The 23,831-nt window shown below is 39.6% G+C and overlaps 1 protein-coding gene across 7 annotated transcripts in view; it reads left to right on the forward strand.

Annotated features, from left to right (window-relative positions):
- Positions 1 to 23,831, forward strand: part of MYRIP (myosin VIIA and Rab interacting protein) — a 261,162-nt gene that overhangs the window by 31,165 nt on the left and 206,166 nt on the right. For all 7 annotated transcript variants that reach the window (XM_054191437.1, XM_054191436.1, XM_054191439.1 and 4 more), the window contains one exon: positions 11,549 to 11,698. In XM_054191437.1, the coding sequence (XP_054047412.1) occupies positions 11,589 to 11,698 (110 nt within the window). In that variant the 5' untranslated portion in view covers positions 11,549 to 11,588. The remainder of the gene's footprint in view (positions 1 to 11,548; positions 11,699 to 23,831) is intronic.

Genomic DNA, 23,831 nt, shown 5'->3' on the forward strand with positions numbered 1-23,831 from the left:
GTCAAAAGCTAATATCAGCATTATTGCAATAATAACAAATTTTTAGATCTTACGGATACTATTCTGGGAATTGGAACACTTTAAATTTTCAGTCCAGTATACATTAAATTTTTAACAGCAGAGTAATTATTTTCTTTTTTTTTTTTTTAAGAATGTTATACTGACAAAAACCTTTATCTTGCAAATTTTCACTGACCTGTTAGTCCAATAGCTAGGTAAAGGAAACAAGACCTCTTGTAACTTCCGATTACCTATCTGCTTTATTTACCTTTTGATCAATTGATGATCACAAAAGAAATACTAGTATTGGTGTCTGGTATTCAGATTATGGCAGTTATTACTATTTACTGGTTGTTTTAAGATAGAAAGCATTGCCATAGGAAATTAATTTTGCGTTCTTCACGGCTAAGTACACTTCCAAGTAAAACACCAGCTATTGAAGTGGAGGAGCTAATCGCTGTGGAGATTAATCCTGCAGATGAGACACTTTTGATGGCATTGTCTCAAGTTGACTCATGGTAATCAATTAAGTAGTTCTGAGTTTTGCTGGCGCTGGCAGGCGGGAAGGGAACTCTAGCCTGTCCTACTGCTGAAGACCCAAGCTCAAGTTCCGCTGTGCGGCAGTTCCAAAAATCTTTTCTTTCTGGACTCTTCCTCGCAACATACGTTACTTATTGATGGATAAGAATAAATGTGACAATGCAGCCATAGTTTCTGGATCAAGTCTCTTTAAAGCGTGCTGAGGCAATCTACTGTAGAAAATCAAATGTAGTTTCTTCTTGTGATAGCAATCTGAAGCGCAGACCCGCATTCAAAGGCTATTAAAGTCCATGACATTCCCACTGGTTTTAGTGAGTCTTGAAGCCAGGCAACAGCGTGAAATCTTTGGGATTTTTTTAATAACAAAACAATTCCTTCTTCCAACACCCTCCTCCCACCTCCATCCAGAATAATGTTGGCTCTGCTGTTGTAAACCAACTTGCTGTTCTTGGAAGAAGACAGTACATATCTGTTGTTTTCTTTCTGGAAAGGAAAGAAAGCAAAACATGTTTACAACTTGAGGTGTAAATTTTCTGTTCTGCTTTTGTGATGAGGAGTTTTATCTCTTCTGAAACTAACACGACAAGAGCTGCTTTGCTTATTAGGCATTACTTCTGATACAGAAGGTCATTTTAATGTGGTTTTCTTCTGTCCCTTTTGGACTGTATGAACAGGATGTTGGGTCACAATCCAAATAGAAGAGTGCTAGTTTGTGCCATTATCGTTAATTGCTGTGGCATGGATGTTCAGCAGATGATTTAAGCGCTGTTGACAGAGATGCAGCTAACGCTGTCCTGAAATATGTCAAGTTGTAGAATGTACCTATTTTTCTAATCACTGTTAATCTTGCGAGAGGTCGATTCCTTTTTTTCCCCTTAAGAGAGCTGGTGCCTCTGCCCCTCAGTGGTCACTCCTGGGAGTGCTTTGTGTATCTTGCTGGAAGTTATCTCAACTCTTGCATCTAGCTGTCATAAGTGCTTTGACATTTGTTTGATGTGCCATGAGTTGGATTTAAGTTAAACCATAGTGCGCAAACTGGAGCAACACCAGCTTTTAAAAACAATTGAAAGAGCTTTGGGGAGGATTCTAAAAGGTATAATCTGGTGATGTTGGTTTTTAGAGTCTCAGTTGGGCTTCATCTAAAAGGCAGTGACAAAATTTGTTCATGTGTTAATCACTTCAAGCACAGAAGTCATGGGTTGAGTCCCAAATGAGAAGACGACAGTTCACCTCTAGATGAAGACCAGCCTGATTATTCTCCTCCCCGCCCCTTCCTTCTCATCTAATGTTTAATGACTCCGCTTCAGATTCCTGCTCCAAGGTAGTATCACAGGGAAAAAAAAGAGGGGAATTGATGGATAAAATACTGTGGACTCAGATTCCACACGTGATTAAGTGAACTGCACCTCCTCCATGGAAATATATCGTCTGTGTAGTTGTGGTAGGTGAAGAATACCTAAGATTGTGCTTTCATTTGTGGGGGAAGCTGGTGTCAATGTTGTATCGAGGTACAGAAGGCCTATTGTGATGGATACTGGAAGTCTAAAAACTGGGAGAAGCTAATGTGGAGGTCTAGAAACAGGAATTTTCTTGGTAAAGCTGGTGTTCTTCATGTAGTAGGCTTCTCAAAGGAGCATGCTGTTTCAGTGCAGTGGTGATGCTACTTCGGTCTTCAGGAGTGGGCCCTGATAAAGGGAACATCTTTAAAATAAAAGTTAACAATGTACAAAGGAGTCCTAGCTAGTTCCTAAAGATGGCGGCTTAACTTGATTAAGTTGATCGAACAATAGTTAATGTGGGACTCAAAAGCGTGTCTGTGCTGGCTGGCTGATTCTCTAAATCTGCAGAAGTTTAGAGAATCAACTGCTTTGGTTCCCTAGTTTAAGCTGAAGGAGCCATGAGGCTGCTGCAGCCAAATATGAGTGAACCATCAGTCAAAATCTGACAGTGCAGTTGGCCTTTGCACTCCAGAAAGTGCCCGACCGTGTCTGGTGCTTGAATATAAAAGGTTCCTTGTTTGTATAAACTTGGGATCAAGAACTTCACGAACTTCACGTTTGTGTTTGTTGGCCAGGGCTCAGATCCTCTCCATGTTGTGCAGTGTCAATATAAGAAAAAAGAAGCCAAGCTCAGGTCCAAAGCAGAGCCTCTTCTAAGCACAGTGTAGAGTAGGTCCCAGTGTCAACAAACAAACCCATTAACTCCACACCTGACAGATTAACCCAGCTCCTAGTTTGGTTTTCAGAGGCTTTCTACAGCTTGGGCTTGATTTCTGCAGCTCTGGCTGTATTTTATTCTTATTTTATGTCACTTAACAAATGTTTATCTAAACAATTCAAAGACAACCTGCTTTTGAAACCCTTTTTTTCATGCATGGGGCATAAGTTGTGTGTCAACCAACTACAGCTCATCACTAAGGCTCGGTGGAATGGGACATGTGGCTTTACAGATGTCACTCTCTTCTGTTGTCTCTCATGATTCTTGCTTGTTCTAGCGTAAATCAGGGTTAGAAGCACTTTGCAGGTGTCAGAGTGAATGTGGAAGGCACAGTCTAATGGCATTATTTTTGTTTTCTATTTTGTTCATTTACTTGCTAATCTGTAAAATTCAGTAATTTGCAGTGGGGTTTCCTGTCAGTGGTTTGAATTAGCAGTGATTTACTGTATTAAATTTGTTTTCACATCTGGCAGCACTAGAGAATACTGCCTCATTGTGGCAACTGCTCTTGGAAGCATTTTTTTACCTCTAAAAATAGAATTTCTGTCTCTGTCCTAGTCCTGCAGAAAGATTCTATCAGTCAAAGGTTAGTTCTTGGATCAAACTGAAGGATACGCTGATGAGTGATATTTAGTAAGAGGGATGCAGGATATCAATTAGTGCAACATATGTTGTGGGGGAAAAAATCCATTTTATTGTGTAGGATATTTTAAGTATGCCTGTGGTGTGTTTGCATATTGGTTGGATTTTATATTATGGATGTTTTGATAGCAGTCAAGCAATCCACTTAACTGTTTACTTTTGGAGTTTGCATGGGTTGATCACGGTATGGCTTTCCAAGTTATGATGAGATTCTTAATTTGCCATGGCTCTTTTGCCTATATTATTAAAATGCAAAATTAAGTTTATACGTGGATGTAAAATGTATAGTGCTTCCAGAGCTGTTTGAGGTTTTACAAAAGCTTCACCTTTTCTCTCAGTGTTTTTTTCCCCAGATTAAAGGTATGAATAACTCGGATGAGAAGCCTTACCACCACTTTACGCAGCAGTGATGCTTTGGCATCTTGAACTTGTGAGAATTATCTTGGTGGACCGATGCTTTCTTGGTTAGTTTGTTGAATTTTATCTGTAAGATGCTCCTCTATAGTTGTTCTTGCAAATAGTGACTGCTTTGGTACTGGGGAAAGCATTTCACTTTAAAACATGTGCTGCTTCGCAGCTCATGGCAGTGGACCTTCTGTGTCATTCAGTTTCTTCAGGCCATATAGAAAATGGAATGTTGGCATCTGAAATAGGGATCTTCACAGGAATATCCTGAGTTGTGTTCTCTTATATACTCTTCCACAAGGAGGGAGTTAAATATTTGAGCCTTCCCAGGCTTAACATGACGTTGAACCTGCTGAGCCTTTTTCTGGGTGCAGGTATTAGAGTTACACAGATAAAGTGGATGCTCCCTTCTCTGTCTGCTGCTTAAAATGAGATGGAAACTGCCATTGATTCTTTGAAGGAACAGGGAAGGATTTGCTGTTTCTTTCATCTCCCTTCAATCTGTGTAGCTCATTTCAGGGCCATTGATTGTGAAATGCCGAGACTGACAGGTGTCTCGGAGGAAGAATGTGGCATGTGTAGAGCAACACAGGTGGGTGAATGTCTTTTTGCACTCCTTGCTCCTGAGCTAATGCTGAGAAGAGAGGTAGGAATACAAGTGAGTTTTTGTTGAGTATTTTGTTCACGCTGGCTCAAGCTTAGGAAGTACTGTGTGAAGACTGATTTGCCAGGTGTGTTCTGGTTTGGGTTTTGATGGGAAGGTGGAAGAAGGGACACATCGGTGTTCAGCGGCTGCTGTTCTCTCTGTATCTTAGATTTTCTGATTGCGTTGGGTTGCGTGCCCTAAGAGCACGTGCTGGCTTTCTCCCTGACCTGTAATGACTTGCCCTGGGGTTGTTGGCAGTCCATTCCAGTAATGAGCTGCCTCTCATGCTTTAGATTGAAGGCAGGTGGAAAAGAGGCCACTCATCCAAGACACAATTGCGTGTCAGCTCGTTACCGCTCCAATTTTGTCTTTCTCTCCAAGCAGGCTTCCTCATTTCGGGAAGAGTAACAGCCAGTCTCACGCAGTCAGAATGCTGTCAGACCCATCATCTCAACTACGCATTCTTCCATGAGACAGTTGCTACTAAACAGAGAAAATAGAGCTCAACATGATTTGCCTAAATTCAACATAAACAATGGAAGATGAGACCGAAGTGAAATAAGAGGATACCGTAACTAGAAAGCCAGTGGCAGTGAAATAGGCGCTAACAGTATATGCTGGTTGACCTATGATCTTTAGCAGCTGCGGGGCCAAATTCTGGATAAGCCTTTCCTCTAGGAGTTCACTGTTACCAGTGAGAAGATTATTCTGCTCAATGAATTTGGCTTTTATATCATATTTTGAATTCCCGCTGGGATTTATGCTTGTTTATCAGTTGCAGGCCTGATACGTAGGTATAAAATGGTCATGATTTATTATTAAGATTCTCTTTTTAATATGACTTTTTTTAAGTCTGTCAAAGGTAGATGATAAAAATTAAGTCCTCCAGTGTAATCTTTAGTCTTTTCTGTAAAAATAACTTCTTTTTTTTTTGCTATTTAAATAAACTAGCTTCTGGTTTTTAGAAATAGTTCAGTCTGTTGTGTTTGGCCTCTGGAAGAGTGCCATTCTTCTTTAAAACGTGACTTTACTGGAGCTTTTCTACTTCAGCTATTTCATATTCAGTACTTAAAATAATGTAAGATGTAGAAGCAGGAAGAATGTGAAACTCCTATTTATTTCCTAAATAGATTAAGATTTAAAACCACACAGTACTAACCTTTGACCTTTAAGATTTACAGTTTCCCTGGTTGTAGTATGTCCTGGTGCTCTTCTAGACAAGAAGTACACAGAGTTATGGTAACAACTTGCGTTAATAAGGAACATTTCTCCCAGGAGGAACCAAATTAACTTCATGGTTCTTTTAAAAACCTGCTGCTTCGCCCCCTACATCCCTCAGTGAAACAAACCTAACTTTGCCCAGGAACTTCCAAGCTGTTTGGTTTGCCAAACAAATCTCACATAAAATTGGTACGAGGCTGAAAGGAAGATAATTTTCTGCTTTGGTTATAGCCCGGGAAATACATGCAGTAAATCTCGGTTAAAATTGGTGTTGGTACAAAGAATAGCATAGTCTTTGAGATCTTTGTCTTGCATCTCATTTAAAATGTGGCACACCAGTTACAAGCCCTCATGCTGAAGTTAGCTGGGATGTGCTTAATTTTTCATCTGAAGAGGTGCCTTTGTATGTCCGATGAGTATATTTTCCCTCTTGTTATTTTGGGATGTTAGTTTATTTCCAGTGAAAAGGGAAGAATACCCATGGTGTCGTTTATTGCAGCTTCTAGACTTCCTAGGAGTTTAAAAAAATGTTTGTGACCAATGTTAATTGCGCCTCATTTTGGACTTAATGATGTGCTGGCTGTAGTAGAAATGACTTTAGATAGTAATGTTCTTTAAATGTTTTCTTTTGGCTAAAGTCTGTTTTGCTCAAGTGTGTTGACATAATTCAAAATTCAGGAATCCCCTTTACACTTTCAACACTCAGACCTTATTTTTGTCACCAAATAAAGTGTGTGACATTTGTATAACTTATATATGACCTATATTGTGACATTTATATTAAAAAATGTAGCGTAATGACCTTGTGTTGGCAATGTGATTGCTTCTTTCGGATGTTCATTAAACAAAACTTTTTTTAAAAATACGAATTGTGGTGAAGGAGCTCTGCTGTGGACAAAGCATTTGTCTTCCTTTTTGGCATAGAAAGATGTCTATCGTGTTGTGCGATTTAAAAGGGCAAAATGTTCACCATCCAGAGTATACAAAGAATTTCTTAAGATACTAAAAGACTGCTGCAGAAGTTGGTCAAATGCCAAACTATAATGACAAGACAGATCGAGCAGGATTATTTAGGTCCTGACAGACTGCTGAAGTAAGTGAAGACGAGTTGGTTGGCAACGGAATCAAAGATATAATTACTAGAAGGTTTTTCTTCTTGATTTTTCTACCTGGAAAATGCTAGAAGTGGTAGAGTAGCAGAACAGAGTAGGAAAGCTCTGGTGTTTAGTTTGGGGACTCTAAAGCTGAGAGTGCGTAAGGAAAAGGTATTCTGTATGAAACACTTCAATTGTAAACAGCTGGGTCGAAGGAGTTTTTTTGGCTCCGCAAGTATCACATTTCATTAGTGCACAGGAGCAGCTTTTTAAAGCAAAAAATGATACTGTGTTGTGGAAACAGGTGAAATCTTGAATAAAATTTTGCTCAGAAGTTGAAAGAATTGTTTGCAGTGCCAGGATACTGGGGGATCTCTTCCAGACACACACTGTATAGTCCCCCCCACAAAGCCTTCTCTTCTCCAGGCTGAGCAGTCCTAGCGCTCCCAGCATCTCCCCTTGTGAAAGATGCTCTAGTCCCTTAATCGTTTTCGTGGCCTTGAGCTGGACTTGCCCCAGTAAGTCCATATCTTTCTTGTACTGGGGAGCCCAAACTGGGCGCAGCACCCCAGTTGCAGCCTCACCGGTGCTTTCTTTGCTACAGGGTAAAACTCAGATGTCTGTGTTGTACAATACTCAGTGTGACCACCTGCATAATTAACTTAACATTATGTCTCTTTGTCAAGTAGACAATCTGTTTTAAATGTTAGTTGGTACTTTAAAAAAAAAAAAAAAGGTTTGTGGGCTTTCTCCCCACCCTCCTGTAATGCTAATCTTCTGCTGAGACTGCAAGTCCAAACGGCTTAGCTATCATATGAGTGACTGGGAAATAAACTGCTTGCCCTCATTTTTTGTGTTGATGCTTTTGTCCGTTTTAAAATTCAGAAGCATTGCTTGCAGTTCTTGAAAAACATTTAATTTCATCGTTGTTCTGTGGGGGTTTTGTGGTTGTTTTGGTGGCTTGTTGGGTTTTTTGTTTGTTTGTTTTAAAGGTTAAATTCAAGAAACGTTTTTGATGCAAGTTTTAATTATATTTTAAAACAGACTGTAAGAAGTATTAAGATTAGAGTATTACTCAAACAGTACCCGATCGTTTAACATAAGCCTAGGCTTTCCTGTTACAATGTGTTAATTTGTTGAGCAAAAGTTTTGTAGGGAAGGGTATTATTCCTTGTAATGTCTCTGAAAGCTTAAATTTTGCATTCAGTTTGAGATTTGGCAAAGAAGTATTACTCATGCAAGTAAACATCTGAACAGCCTCGTGCAAGTTAGGTGAGGGCAGAAGTTATTTTAGGCTGAGAAACTATTCTGTTTTTTAAAAAAATGTAGCTTGTTACACTTCCTCTAGAGGATTTGCCATTGTGTATTTGCAAAATGCATAATCCGGATCTACTGAAAAAAAAGACATTTAAGCATTGTTTATAAATGTTTATAAACTGCTGTGGTACTCCCAGATCAGAGGTGATCTAGTAATGTGATAAAAAAATTATTTCCTGGGAAAAACCACACGAGTTCCCTAAAGTTTAATGGAATATGGGAATGCAGACTGAGAGTCTTATAGGTAAATAAACCACATGAAAATCAGACATTAAAGTCGCTCGTGATTCTAAGGTATAGGTATACGTGAAATTAAGTCTTTGCAGACCCCAAAAAATCAGAGGTAGAGGGCTGTCCACTTACCCTAGATTTAGAGGTAAATTTCCCCCCTCTAATATATGCTCACAATTGGCAGTGGCAGCTGAATCAAAGGGGTAATTTTCTTTACCGATGGACAACAGTTTGTGTATTTGAAAAAACAGTATTAATTTTGACAAATTTTCCAAAAACGTTTTGATGAAGACCTGAAGGGAGAAGTCATTTTGACAGTATTAATTACAGTTGTTAACTTGATATTCAAGAAGAACTGGAATGACATCTTTGATCTCCTACTATCTTCATCATCTTGTGTGTCAGACAGCTGTAGGCCTATCACGGAGGTGTCTCTACTGGCTCCAGCAATTGCTTAAAATAGTTTTATTTCCTTTTAGTTTATATCCTGTGTTTCTCTCACAAAGTGTACGGGTGTGAAAAAAGTTAGCTGGAAAGGTTCTGCTTGCTTCCCTGCAGATGTGGCTTTCCTGTAGTGAAGCCCTTCCATGCTTTTAGAACGTCAGAGAGGTCTTTGCACTGAAGTGCTTTGCATGGGAAGAGCTGAACAGGTATCCCAGAACCTAAAGGGAAGAACGTGTCTCAGGGCACTACTTCTGTCTTTGAGCAGCAGTGTGTAAGCGTCACCTCAGTAAGCCCTACCTCACTATTTGAGAGCAGCCCTGCCGAGAAGGAGACTTGGGGATACTGGTGGATGAAAAGCTGGACATGAGCTGCCAACCATATCCTGGGCTGCATCAAAAGCAGCGTGGCCAGCAGGTCAAGGGGTGTGATTGTGCCCGTCTACTCCGCTCTGGTGAGACCCCACCTGGAGTACTGCATCCATCTCTGGGGTCATCAGCACAGGAAAGACACGGACCTGTTGGAGCGGGTCCAGAGGAGGGCCACAAAAATGGTCAGAGGGCTGGAGCACCTCTGCCATGACAACAGGCTGAGGGAGCTGGGGCTGTTCAGCCTGGAGAAGAGAAGGCTCTGGGGAGACCTTACTGTGACCTTTCAGTATTTAAAGGGGGCCTACAGGAAAGATGGGGACAAACTTTTTAGCAGGGCCTGCTGCAATAGGACGAGGGGTAATGGTTTTAAACTAAAAGAGGGAAGATTTAGAGCAGGTATAAGGAAGACATTTTTTACAGTAAAGGTGGTGAAACACTGGAACAGGTTGCTCAGGGAGGTGGTAGATGCGCCATCCCTGGAAACATTTGAGGTGAGGTTGGATGGGGCTCTGGGCAACCTGATCTAGTGGGAGATGTCCCTGCTTATTGCAGGGGTGTTGGACTAGATGACCTTGAAAGGTACCTTCCAACCTGAACTATTCTATGATTTCTTATGCTTGCCAGTGCCCAGTGGAGCTTTGGTACAAGGATTGCAGATGAAGGGACAGGGGAAAATCTTAACATTCTGGTGAAAATTTTGGGAAGACTTATGCGTGCGTGTGGGATGGAAAAAGAAATCTTGCCAGTTGTTCCTCGCTGTATTGTAGCCAACCTTTAATTTTAACATACATTCTTGGCCTTGCCAGTGGGACTAGTGAAGGCTACATACAGCCTGTGCCTGTGGCACTTTTTTTTTTCCCTACAAAAATTGGTAATATTATTTAGAAGTACATCTTTATAGCCTTTATTAAATTATTGTTGGTGTTCCTGTTCAGCTTCCTTAGTAGATCCAAAGAGTCAAGCCAGAACATGCTGTTCCTTTGCAACCTTTGTTAACTGTATGGTGAGCATGTGTCTCACTGGAGGGATCTTGTCATCTTGATTTCACCTAAGCTTCTGTCCCATCTGCTTCGTTTTGTTGAAGTGATTTTTTCCTTGAATGAAGAGTGCATTCTAAACTTCACTGATAGCCTAACCAAAATAGAAAAAATAAGCAATACCCTCCTTCCGTGTGGTGTTTGTTTTTTGGGGTTTTTTTTGTTTGTTTGTTTTTTCCTGTTGGAAGAACTGTAACCAGATGATTGGAGGAAGGTAAATATTGCATTAAAAAAACCAAACCAAACCCAACCAACCATATCCTCTATCATCATCTAAGTAACAAATCAATTGTTATATTTAGAAAATTCCCCCACCCCCCCCAGCCCCATGCATCTACTTCCTATAGTGTTTGGAGCACTTAATTGTATGCCACGGCAGTGTTGCATAGAGATGTTTTTTTGAGACAGGACCAGCTTACGTGTTTTACATAGCCTCATTCACTTGACACTTATCATGGATAAAGAGGCAGTAATAGTTACCTCTTCAGTATGATGTAAGAACTTTTGTGTGTTCGTAATTATTATATACATTGCTAGGAGCTCATAACAGAGCTGCAAAACCTATGTGATATTTCTGAAACCATAACTTAATGTGGAGATGGACACCTTTATGACTGCTCAAATAATCACATAAATCAAATTACAGAAATTAATACTGACAGCTCAACATACTAGAATTCAACAAAATTAACAAAAAAATACATTAGAACAAATTGATGATCATTCATTAATGAAATAAATGGACCAAGCTGTAATTCAAACTTTTCAGTACCTTCAGTTCACATATAACATCGACTACTACTTCTTCTCCTCCATTTTCATTCACAGAAAGGGGAAATAACGATGTTCTGGTGGTAGTGATGTTTAAATCTTTCCAGTCACTCTGGGAAATGCATTTGAAATGTATATGCTTACTTTTTTTTATGTGTTTTTTTTTTTTTAAATAATTCCTGTTTTCTTAGTTGGTAGTACAAAATATTTTTGAGTGTTACAGGAGGGTATGTTCTTGGTTCATACGCAGTCTCAGAGACTGCATTTTGCAAACAGTTTTGCAAACTCATAGCATAAAATCTTAACAAATGTCTGAACCTGATCTCACCTTAGTTTAACGTGCTTCTTGTTGAAGGCAACACTCGGGTCTTCCCTCAATGTTACTTAATATCCCAAATGATTTATCTTTTGCGTTTCTCTTTAAATTGGGGGTGATTGTTTTTAGCGCATGGAACTTGAAAAATAATTCTGAAATGAATAACTTTCTTCTCTGATGCTTATAGCAGCCACTCTCTTTTTGTTGGGCAGATGCGCATGTGATTTCAACACACTTGGGAAAAATACCGGTGCTTTCAATTTATTTTGCCTTTTTTTTTTTTCTGTTTCTGATTTCAGATATTCCTCATAGTTACTCATATCCAGGACAGAGCATATAATGGGGAGAAAACTGGATCTTTCGGGCTTGACTGATGAGGAAGCAGAGCATGTGCTCCAGGTGGTTCAGCGAGATTTCAGCCTTCGTAAGAAAGAAGAAGAAAGGCTGAGGTAAGAATAAAAACATGATTCTGGTCTCTTTTGATTATTACAGATTGGTTTGGGGGGAAATGGGCGAACACAGCTCTTTTGTGTTTTTCTGTGCATTAATAATAATTCCTATCACAGTGGTAATAAACATCCAAACTCTTACATGTGAATTCAGTTATTGAGTAGTAATTCATTTTTGTGTTTAGTCTACCTTGGCCTAAACCACAACTGTGGTCTCTAAATCATCTGTGTACGTCACCTGGGTAGAGGCGAGGTAGTGGCCGACTTTGATACAGACTGAAGTTTACGTTAAGAGAACTTTTTGCTTGCTGTAGTCAGTTCCTTTTATTCAGAAACTTTCTCTACGTGCAAACATCTGAAGGTGACAAAGTTCAACCCATCTCTTTCTCCCACAATAATCAATGGGAGATTTTATCCGTTGTCTTGAGAAGTTAACTTTGCTTTCTGCAATCCATGTACAAAATGATGGCAAGCAGAAATAACGCAGAAGAAAACAAACGGAATTTGTTGCAAGGTAATTTCTCAGCCCAGGAACTTCTGTGTTTGACAGCAAGGCTACTGACAGAGACCTGAATTGCAGTATTTTTCTCAAAGTTTCAACAATATTTCCTTGAATTATTATGTCTGACTTTATTACCTTCTCTGCACACATCATTATTTATTCTCTCGAGTAGTCTGAAGTCTCTATCTATAGTTGGCAAAAGCGCATTCTCTTGCCGTACTCCTAGTATCACAGATACGATCTGTTTCTTTATCATTTAGCACGAAGTTGAAGTTAGCAGAGCAGTAAGATGACTGAAATAAACACAAAACTAGGAATATCCGTATTATGTGCAATTGGAACTGAGAGGAGTCCCGTCTCCATCGGTTTTCTGTTACTATTTTCTGGAACTACTTGGAATATTAGGAATGAGAAAGAAGGCTTGTGGCATAGGCCTACTTGAGTTTTGGCATGCTGTGCAAGTTCTTGCTTGGGTGGGTAGCGCAAGCTTGCCGCAGGGAGGGAAGACTGGATGAGGACGGCATGCGGATTATTTTTGTGCGTCTGTCCGTTTGTTTTGCCACGGGTTGTGCTGATTATTTTTGGCAGTCTTGCACAACAAAGCCAAGAGATTCTAGAAACAGTTTAAGGAGGGTGAGTGTGGGGGCTTTCTCTGGCTTTTTTTATGTGACTGGTTGTACCTTAGCAGAGCAAGCGTACCAGTTAGCAAACGCTGGGGCATCTTGCCTATTCTGTACCACTAGAACCTATAGCGAGAGAGGAGGAGGAGGGAGGTCATAATGCGTGCCCACAGAAAATTGACTGGAAACCTGGATAGATGAACTTTTTTTACTGGTGTTTGTTTTTACCATTTTGCTGCTGCGGTGTCCATGGGGCTTGATAATTGAATGATCACAACTAGAAAACTGGTCTGAGAAGGGGTGTAAAACACTAGAAAGGTGGGAGAAACACACGGACTCGACTCAGCTTGCATATAAGTATATACGTTTTTTTTTTTCTCTTGAGTGTAGTTCTTGCCTTTTGCAAGTACTAAAGTACGTTAAAGTGCTGCAGGTAATGAGCTGTACTGACAAAGTCAAAGTTCTGAAATATAGGTTGATATTTAAGATATGAATTCAATAACTTTAATGACCTTAAAAATTGCCAGTGAGGTTCAAAGCTTGCTTCTGACTTAAAAGCTATGACTTTTTTTTTTTTTATCAGGATACTCTTTTTTTTTTTTTTCCTCCCCCTCCCAGAATGCAGAGTTAAACGGAAGACTGTAGCAACACCTTTTTGTCTTACTATGTAATGGAGAATGTAGCCATATAAGAAACTTATACTTTGCTATAAATTACATTTATACATTATTATATAAGAGACAGCAGATTAGTTCTTGTGTCTGCTTCGATGTTCTTGGCACTATTGCATTTGTTTTTAGAAACTTATCAGCTGGCAATCTACAGTATAGTTTCACTTTAGTATTGTCAAAGTTTGTAATCTTTTTTTGAAAGAAAAAACTGGCATATATAGTTTATATATTAGACTGCTGTTGATAAATTCAAAACCAAGTTATATCTGAAGGTAGTTTTTTTTTTTTTCTTCCTGTAACTTATTACAGACAGCGACATTAGTCTTTGGCTGGAACTGTTGAAGCTTTTGCATGTGGTACTTAAAATAGTGTTTCTGTATAATTCTCCATACCATAGGTAGTTTTATTTTTGGGGTTTTTTCCCCACAAAGATTTAAGCAGCTGTTTCACAGATGCCTCTCTGGGATTATTCTCATTGGTAGCAATTATTTCTAAAGATCAAGAACTACTTAAAGCAATACACTAGGAGAACAATGATAGCTAAGAAAACTGTATGTGGTCGATGGCTTTAATTTTGCTTTGCTAGCGGAAGCTGAAGAGTTAAGTAACATACTACGAGAAAGGAAGTTTATCTTCATTCCTCATAAATGTTTTTAAGGGGAGTAAAGTAAGATGGCAACAGTTTTAGAGCTAATATACCAATATCTTTTACAATACTGCAGTTGTTACATGTTCATTTACTTTTCCATATTCTGTAAACAAAATGACATAATGAATGTGTGGAGAAAAGCCATGCTGTTCGTCTGCGTTTTCTGCTGCAAAGCTGTTTTGAATCTCTCTGCAGTGAAGATTTTTAGCAGTGGTTCTCAAACTTAAATCTTCCTCCCAGCTTTATGTTAGTGTTATCAGACAAACTCTTCTTGTACATTTTGTGGGGAAAAAGAAGAAGTTTGCTAAAAATGGTAAGGTAACAATAAGATAGCCATATGTAAATAGTTAGTAATTAGTGTGGTTGATTTATTATGCCTTATTACTTCATACCAGTTCAGTTTCTTTTTTTTTTGCTATGGCTCTCAGCCTGATATCAGATTAATAATATTTACTGTTCTTTGTTGCTTGTTCACCCATAATCTTTCTGTTTTGATTACGTGTTGGTTCTGTTCTTTGGCAGTACTGTTAGGTTTTAATTTACTCCAATGTTAGCATAATCATCCAAAGTCATTGAGACTAAAATTACAAAACAGACTTATAAATAGGTGGGCTTGGCTTTCTGTGAATCAGTTGAAGTAGGCAAACCAGGCAGATCTGGCATAATTAGGAAGGTGATGGGTTTGAGTTGCTTGGCACGTGTGCTCAGGACTAGGCTGCAGTAGTGCAGCCTTGTGCATGTCACCTCTGTGGGCTGTCTCTGGGATACTGGGACACTAATAATCATAACTGGCTTTTAGAGCAAGTTGACTGGACACACTAGTGGTTTGTTTTCTTGGGGACAAATTTATTTTCATAATTTCCAATTTCAGACTTCTTGCACCTGCAGAATGTTGGCAATGGGGAAGATTGGACTGTTTTGAGAGTTGAACTTTTTAACTTCTTTGTCACATCTGCAGTTTGTGATTTTTATTTTTTTTGGTTTTTAAATATTTTTTTTTTAACGAAATGGCAGAGGAGAGCTTACACGAGTTTACAAGGCCAAATATGTGTTTGTGAGATAGGCCTCTTTACATAAACAGATGCGTAGAAGAGATTGCTGCCTTTTATTTGTTTCCATTTACTACCTGTGTATTCAGTTTTCCAGACCGTCGAAGTATGCCAGTGCTTTCTTGCCTCAGCTGTGGGTAAAATCAATTTCCCCTTTGGTTTTGTTTTTACAGTTAGCACTGTATTTATAAATGTGCTTGTCCATTTGTTTCAGGTCAAAAATGCTGAGAAGTCAGAGTGTTTTAAATAATCGAAATTTCCATTTTACAGAAAAATTGATGGATCCTCTTATTGTGGTAGATGTTCCCAACCTGTTATGTTTTAGCCATGTGGACAGGTTAAAAGATGGCTGTTCTGGTACTGAATTTAATGTTCAGAATGACTGCGGAGGGAGAAAAGTTTGAGGGGTGGGAAAGGGGGCAGACATGGGAAGGGCTCAGTGCTGATCAGCTGCCAACAGATGCTTTACCTACCAGCAGCTACTTTATGTTAGGAAGCCATGGCCTAAGCGACTTAAGCCACCTTCCTGTAACCATTAGCTACCAAAAGTTTCCATCACCATAGTGAATGCTGAATCAGACATTCGTGTGGTGGTATTCTAGTGATAAACCTTAGAAACTTGCAGGGATGAAAAATGTTTCTCTGCAGGGGACATGCTTCTCCCTTGTTTAAACCACTGCTCTTAATCATCTGGGAAAATGTAAATACAAGGAAAAATTACTGACCTTCTGGTACCACGTGGATCTGTGATCATAATACGTTAATCACGTAATATAGTTATGTGGGGTCACTGGAACAGCACAAGGGAAGTGTTGAGAGTCGACTGTCGCCCACAGGCAGAAACATCACTACATCTTGCCCGATGGTGTGTCTTTTGTAGCTGGGTTGGTGAATATCAGCTTTGCTGTCTTTATGCAGTCATGTTTTCGGCTGTGGTAAAGACAAACTGCAGTGATTCATGATCAAATCTCCAGCAGTGCTTTATTTGCAGAAAAAATTAGACGTGTGTGCTCACTGAAGGGCCCTCTCTGCTCTGGTTGTTCTCATTTTCTTTTAGTCAAAGAATCGGTAAGGGACTAGAATAGAGCCTTGTGTAGAAGATGATTAAAAGTTTTAAATTAAAAGAATTTTTATCTCATTTCTTCTTTCTGCTCCTTTTGCATCATAGCTCATTGCAGCAGGAGTAGACTCCTGAAGAGGCTTCTTAAGACACAAATTCTCATACCTGACAAAACCCAGACACCAGTTTGATGCTTTTTCTTGTCAGACTACAGTAGGCTTCGGTGTGTTCACAGTATGCGTCATGGGTCTTGTAGTGGATAAAATATTAAACTCCTTCCAACCTTTGTTAATCGAAATACTGTCTGTGTGAGTCATATCAAACTGGCAAAATGCCAAGTTAGACATTTGGGTAGCTATCTGTTGATTCTGCGTATCAGTTCTTGTTCTTCCTTCCTGTATCAAGCTTGTATCAAATACCTTAAAACAAACAAAAACCAACCAGAAGTCCCTGTCTGTCGTCTCTCCTCTGCTTGCCTCCAAAGGAAGCCATTTTAAAGCTGGCTTCCTGGTGAGGAAGGAATGGGAGATCGGTCTCGTCATCTCCACAAGCTTCAGAGTTCCAGCAGATGAGCTTCTGATCAATACCTTCTTGCTCAAAGTGATTTCATGGGGTCAGCCTGCCTATCCTTCACTCTGATGAACAGTGTGGGGAGAGCACCAGGAGAATTCCTGTCCATTACTCTGATTATTTTTATTTTTTTTTTCATAGCAGGTAGGCACCGTTCTGGTTCCTGTGCCTGCTCATTAATGCCTCAAGGGATCCAGAGAAGGCTGTAACATGCTACTTTATGTCCCTGCTTCTGCATATCAGGCTCGAGGGCAAGGCCACACTGCTAAGGAGAATGGCTAGCGCTTCTTTACGGGCTGTCCTGACACACGCACACATTATCTCCTTGTGATCATGATGTACCTGTTGGAATGGGTCCAGCGGAGGGCCATGAAGATGATGAGAGCAGCACCTATGCTATGAGGACAGGCTGAGAGAGTTGGGGTTGTTCAGCCTGGAGAAGAGAAGGCTCTGAGGAGACCTTATAGCAGCCTTCTGGTGCCTAAAGGGGGCCTACAGGAAAGATGGGGAGGGACTTTTTATCAGGGAGTGGAGCTATAGGACGAGGGTTAGCGGTTTTAAACTGAAAGAGGGGAGATTTAGATTAGATATTTGGAAGAAATTCTTTACTGCGAGGGTGGTGAGGCACTGGAACAGGTTGCCCAGGGAAGCTGTGGATGCCCCATCCCTGGAAGTGTTCAAGGCCAGGCTGGACGGGGCTTTGAGCAGCCTGGTCTAGGGGGAGGTGTCTCTGCCCATGGCAGGGAGGGTGGAACTAGATGACCCTTGTAACCCAAACCATTCTATGACTCTATGATAAAAGGTCTTAGAGCGGTTTACTCCTCCTCTGAGAAAGATGGTCTTTATGATTGCCAAGTTAATGCAGCTGCATGCTTCTCCAGTGCAAGGCTCTGCTGAGCTGCCATAAGTTTAGCACTCATCTGTCTAAACTTATTTTTGTGTGCAATGAATGATTCATCAGAATCGTAGCTGCAACTTAGTATGTTATTTTCCTACTGCTTTGGCTTATAAGACAAGATTAAAACATATCTAGGGCAGTACAGCTGTTTCCTGGAAGTAAGGTTTCATTAGCAAGATTAAGAGCAAGACATCTTTATTTATAGATTATCACCAGTTTTGTTACATAATGTTCCAAGATGCAAAGAAACCTGTTTCCTAGCTCAAGCAGGCTGTCAGGATTAAGAGTTGCCAGTAACTTCATCCGTGTACTAGATGCTTTACACTGTCCTGTTGAGAGAGGGCTACACAGTAAGTGTTTAATGTTTTAACAGATATCCCTTAGCCATACTTTCAGGTTGGGTTAAGTTGCTTATCAAAAAATAGTTAGTGACCTGGATGAATTCTGCCTAAAAGCCAGCTAGCTAATGGTTGTTTTGGCTGCCGAGTCAGTAAGGATGCACTTTAAAATGCATTTAGAAATGGTTCTTTGTCACTAATTTCAAGAAACATTGATCCAAGTGTGCTGCTTGCTGTCAGATAATCTTGTGTTCGGGACTAGGAAAGGAAGTGGGTATCTCAGCAGTGGTACAACATCTCACTTCACCTGCAGTGCAACAGAGTTTAGTTTAGAGTTTGCACCCCTTCTTTCTTTGATTTGCCCAAAACTCCCTGCTCTAACATCTGATGGTCCTGGTCCACCTATAAGCAGAGAAAGTGACAATTAACAAGAGGACAGGAGCTAGCTTATGCTTTACAAGAGAGAAATCGGGGCACCGGAAAGAGTCTGGCATTAGAAGCAAAGAACTTTCAGCTGTTTCAGTTATAGGTTTGGGTGCAAATTTTTTTTCTGCCTAACTGAGGAAAAAATGCCAGGGTACTTCCAAAGACCAGCTTGTGTTTAGATACCTCTAAACCGGTTCTGTGCATCTTGCTTGTGCATGCTTGTGACTATGATGGGAACCTGCTGTGTCTGTCCTTGTTATTTAAGTGCCATATAGATGCTATAGGGAACACATAGCTGGAACTTCTCAACAAGTTATTTGGCAAATGCAGGACCTCATTCCCAAAACTATCATTCTTGAATTTTGTGCCAATTGTTTTAATAGAGGCAATTGCAGATGTGAGGTTTGGCTTTTTCAAAATGTGTTTGCAAATGCAGTTTCAACTGAGACGAAACACCGGTGAACCAAGCATGAAGAAACATGAGAGATGATGCTTAGGAAAAGGGACAAAAAAGAAAAAGCCTAATTTTAGGGAATATTAGAGAAACTTGTCAGAAAGAAATGTCTTCAGCTAACATTATCGGTATTGGGCAGGCCATGGGAGATGTAGCTGAAGTGCAGCCCACATACACTGTGCCAACCGTGCATGACCTGTGGGTAAGTATTTAATAAAGGAAGCAGTATGAAGTTGCACGGATGTTATAAAACTTATTGCAGGCTTTTTTGTGGTCTTTGTCATGGGTTATGACTAATCAAATTAACGGCCGTAGTTTAGCTAACAGAAGTGAGTGTGCCTAGTGATAATGAATAGCTGTAATGTAAAATCAATATTTAATCTCAGATATCTTGTGTATGAAGAGCCTAAGCTGTTAAACGTGACTTGTAGGAGTAATCTTCTCTCACCTGACCAGCCCCGCAGTGCGGGGAAGGGATGTTTTCTTGAGTATGGACTCTTGTCTGTACAATTTAGTCACACGGAAAATAGTTGCTGAAAATGTTAAATCTGAAATGCCTTTTGCAGAGAAAGTGCTTCAACTTATTTTTCTAAAGGTACTAATGTTGTTAAACGTGGTACTCTCTATTTAGTTATCAGAAACCTCTTTATTAAAGCTTAGTGCTAGCTCATGGGGAAAAATGCACAGATGTTCATGAGTTGATAGAGGAAGTATGCTGAGGGAAGAGGTTACTGGGGAAAATTGTGTTACAGGTTTTAAGGACAGGGTATTTGAGGCTCTATCTGAATGCCATCAGGTTCTGGATCTTGCCTTGGGCATGAGGATGAACTACATGGACCTCTTGAGTTCTGCCACCCATTGCCCTGTGAATTCAGAGTTGATGGTTCTGTAGAGGTTAGCTGGATCTGGGCAAACACTACTCAAAGTTGGGGTCATCTACTGTGTGTCTGTCATCTTTTTACTGCCATACTGGACCAAAATACAAATACATTAACAAAAAAAGATCATTTTCTAGCCTCGTGTAAACACTGCTGGGTGAATAATTGGCCTAAGAGAGAAAATCTACCTATCAGCTGGCAGGTAGTCACTGAAACATTCAGCCTTTTGGTAAAGAAAACGTGTTTTGTTAGTAGAGGGATAGAGAGTTTGGACACCCTTGTGGACATTAAATTAAATGAGGTGCTGCAGAGGAGAATAAACTTTCTTATGAGGTGCTTAGCTCTTTTTTTTTTTTTTTTTTTTGAGCAACCAGGGAGTTTGAGAGATGCATGAAATGCATGGGTCAGTGTACATACAGTGCTATCAAAAATAAAGATTAAGGTTTTTCGAAAGGGAAATGATTAGGGGTCTGATTTAGAATCTGATGCTTCTGAAGGTGAAAAGTGAAAGCAATAGTGACTGGAGAGGTGACTTTGTAGGAACCAGTTTAAGTTGCTGGGAAGAATGTGAAAAGAGCACAAGTTGTCAGGTCCTGGACAGTTGAATTTCAGGGTCTTGCTCCAGAGGGAGACAGGTCTGGACAAGTTATCTGCACCTTGGAAGCCTGGTTTAAAGCCAAATGAATGCTATGCACTGGGACACCCACCTTCTGGGTACTCTTAATGTCATGGGCTTGTTCTTATGACATCATCTGTCAGCTGTTACTGTACTGCTTAACGTGAATTAGTGATTTCTGCAATTATGGAAGTGATTAAAAGGTCTGTGGATATGCTGTATCAAACCTATGGCTTTATTGAAGGAATGCGATTTTATCCAGCTTAGGTAATTTTACAGGTCAAGATCTTGTACCAACTTGCAGTTTTTACCTACTCATGCCTAAGTCTACCTTAAGTGTTGGTTTCTCTATTCAGGTGTTACTATAGTAATACAACTTGTAGTATGTTCCTAAGTTATGGTAGAACATGTAAATAAATATTAGAAGTGTTACATACTGTAACTTATTCAGGGCTTATTCTTCATATTAGAGTTTACAGGACAGGGATGCTCTAAATGCATTTCTATACAGTGTTCACTAAGTTGTATGCAATACGTGCAAAGTCTTTATGCAATACGTGCAAAGTCTTACAGTTTTGGAAGAAGTGTTGTATTTAAAATATGGTTGGTTTTTGTTTTGTTTTGGGTTGGTGTTTTTGTTTTGGGTTGGTGGTTTTTTTTTTATGCCAGAAGGGAATGGTTTTACTGTGAGTTTCTGTAGCAACAAGATGTAGACCTGTCCTTGACCGCATCAATCTGGATTGATCTGTCTGAAGCTGTATGGCTTCCTATCTTAAATATATTCATCTTTTGTTTCAAGAAAATAAGAGATACTGCTTATCGTTATGAAGTGTGACAGTCTGAAATATGACTTGTCATTTAAATTTGAAATTTGACTTAATACTTTTTTTTCAGAAACATATGCATTATGTAAGTTTAAAAGTACATATTTAAGAAACACTAATATCTGCAGAAGTGAAATACTTCTACCTACAAAGCAGTAACCATTCTTAAAAGGTATTATAATACTTCAGAGATACTAGACTTAAGGAAAGTAATATTGACTGGAAACTGGATTTGTTGATGTTATTTCAAGAGGAAATATTGTTGGTGAATCAAGGGATAGTCTTTATGCTTGCTTTCTTAAAGAATCTCCGTTCTCCCTGTTCTGCATAGACAATGCAGTCTCTCTGGCCTTTTTTGTGGCCAGTTCCTGTGCTCTCAGTTTAGGCCAGAACCGAGAACAGCTGTTAAGTAGCGGTGAAAGAAGGTGGAAGAGGGCTGCCATGAAGTTGAGTGGCCTTTGTGCACTGAAATTGGTGTGGAGCTGTCTCCTACTGTACGTGTTTTTGATTATAAAAAGGTGCATTTGGAATACTTGCTAATATTTCGTTTCTGAAGCCTACGAAGAACTGAAAACCTGTCCAAATCCACATAGCAAGCAAACGTTCAGTGTGTAGAAGGAGCACTTAAAGAAGGTAGGGCCCCTATTTTAGGAGGAGCAAAACGAGTGTTTTCTGCACTGTGCTGAAGCTTAGGGAGCATGTCACAGGATCTGCCTCAAATTGCTGAATCAGCAGATGTGAAGGTGAATCTTAACAAATGACCATGGTGAGTTTGTATTCACCTAACACCTCATCCTTCAGGTTCTCAAGAACTATCGTCATGTGCAGCTTCCTACTTAAAGCTGTGCCAGAGGAATGAGCTAAATGGGATACCAGTTCTTAGAAATCTGTCCTGAGCCTAGGAACCTCTGTCATGAGAAGTTCATGGGAAGATAGCTACTTTGTAAGTTCAGTTTTATTAAAACTTGTGACAGATTCTTCAGCATTCTACCTCATTCCAAAATGAACCATTACGAACTATGATAGGCTTGCTTTACAGAAATGTCACAACGTATACCTAGAGAGGAGTTCAAGTTTTAGTGTATGTTGAGTTTTAGTGTATGGGAGTTCAATTTTTAGTGTGTTCTGTGTATATGGTGAGTTCAAAAGACTGCCACACAACTTCTGGCAGGGAACATTGCTGAATGAGTTATAAGAGGTGTGTGTTTGAGATCTCTTGTTTGTTTCATAAATCACAAAATTCTCAGCGTTTTTCTTCCAAAATGAAATTGGTGAACACTTTCAGCTAAAGGAAAAAGGGGTGTACATGTGTGTGGGAGAGTTCCAAGGATGTCAAAACACTTTGTCAACACTTCCAAAGTGTTTCAGAAATGTCTTTGGAGATACTCTCTAACTGTAACACTTCCTAACATTTATTGGTTGCGTATGTGAAATAAAATGGATTTATTTTTGTTACCTTTCAGAAAACAATAATAATAAAAAAGTAGTAGTATAAATTAACATACTGTTTTGCATTTGAAATACTTGAAGCATACAAATCTTATCAGCTTGTTGTATCTCAGCTGAGGGTGGTATACAAGTTAATATACCACAAAGTATTGCTGTAGTGGGTGCTACCTAAGTATATGATCCTGCCCTATGATAAATGTGAGATAATTATAGTTTACCCTTGAGGTGTACCGTAAGGAGATTCATGTTTGCTTAGGGGTAGAACCCAACATATGGGCAGTTACTATAGAGTAATACTTTTCACTGTAATTGAACTTGGGATCAGTTGTTAATCTACTGTTGCCTTTATTTGCAGTTGGCGTATATATGGCTCTGTGTCTGAGTTTAGAGCAAGTCTCTGAACCGTACACCAGAGAAGACTGTAACCTGTTCCTTTATTTTTCATTGGAATGAATTAAAATTGGTCAATATATCTGCTTATGCCTCTCTTCCTTTATTGCTTTAATCCTTTTGTTCTCCTCCTAGTGATGACTTAAAGTTCTCCTGAAAGCAACTGAACTCAAACATACTTTTTTGTCTTTTTGCTCTATGGTACTTAGTAAAATTTAGAATGAGTAAAATTTTATTAACGCTGTTGACTGCTATCCAAGCTCCATGAAGAAAAAGATATAAATCTCCCTATAAACCATAGTAGGTTTTCATTAATGCAGTTCTTCAGTGTATTACAAAGATGTAAACCTAATACAGCCTTATGGCAAATGAGCTGTCATTCTTGGTGCTGTTGGGATTATAATTTGGCTAGTAAATATTGGGGAATATAGGCTGCAAGTGGTGGTGTGTTTCCTCAGCGCTTCCAGCTTGAAAGGATATTCTAAATGTAGCTAGTTTTTGAAATACTTTATTGTAACTGCATGTAGGCTGCCAGTCATCGTGGAGGTAATCCTGCAGCCTTATTCCATTACCTGGGTCACATAAAAGAATGAAGCTGCCTTTTCAATCGATGCCGCTTCAGCTGATGGCGAAATGTCACCTGTGATTCTGTCTCTTGAAAGCTTTATTTTAATGGATTGTGGACTAATAAAAAAAATAGTCAAATACGCACATGACAGGTGTGGAGTATCTCTTGTTA

The sequence above is a fragment of the Rissa tridactyla genome, chromosome 2, assembly GCF_028500815.1.
Source record: "Rissa tridactyla isolate bRisTri1 chromosome 2, bRisTri1.patW.cur.20221130, whole genome shotgun sequence".
Lineage (NCBI taxonomy): Eukaryota > Metazoa > Chordata > Aves > Charadriiformes > Laridae > Rissa > Rissa tridactyla.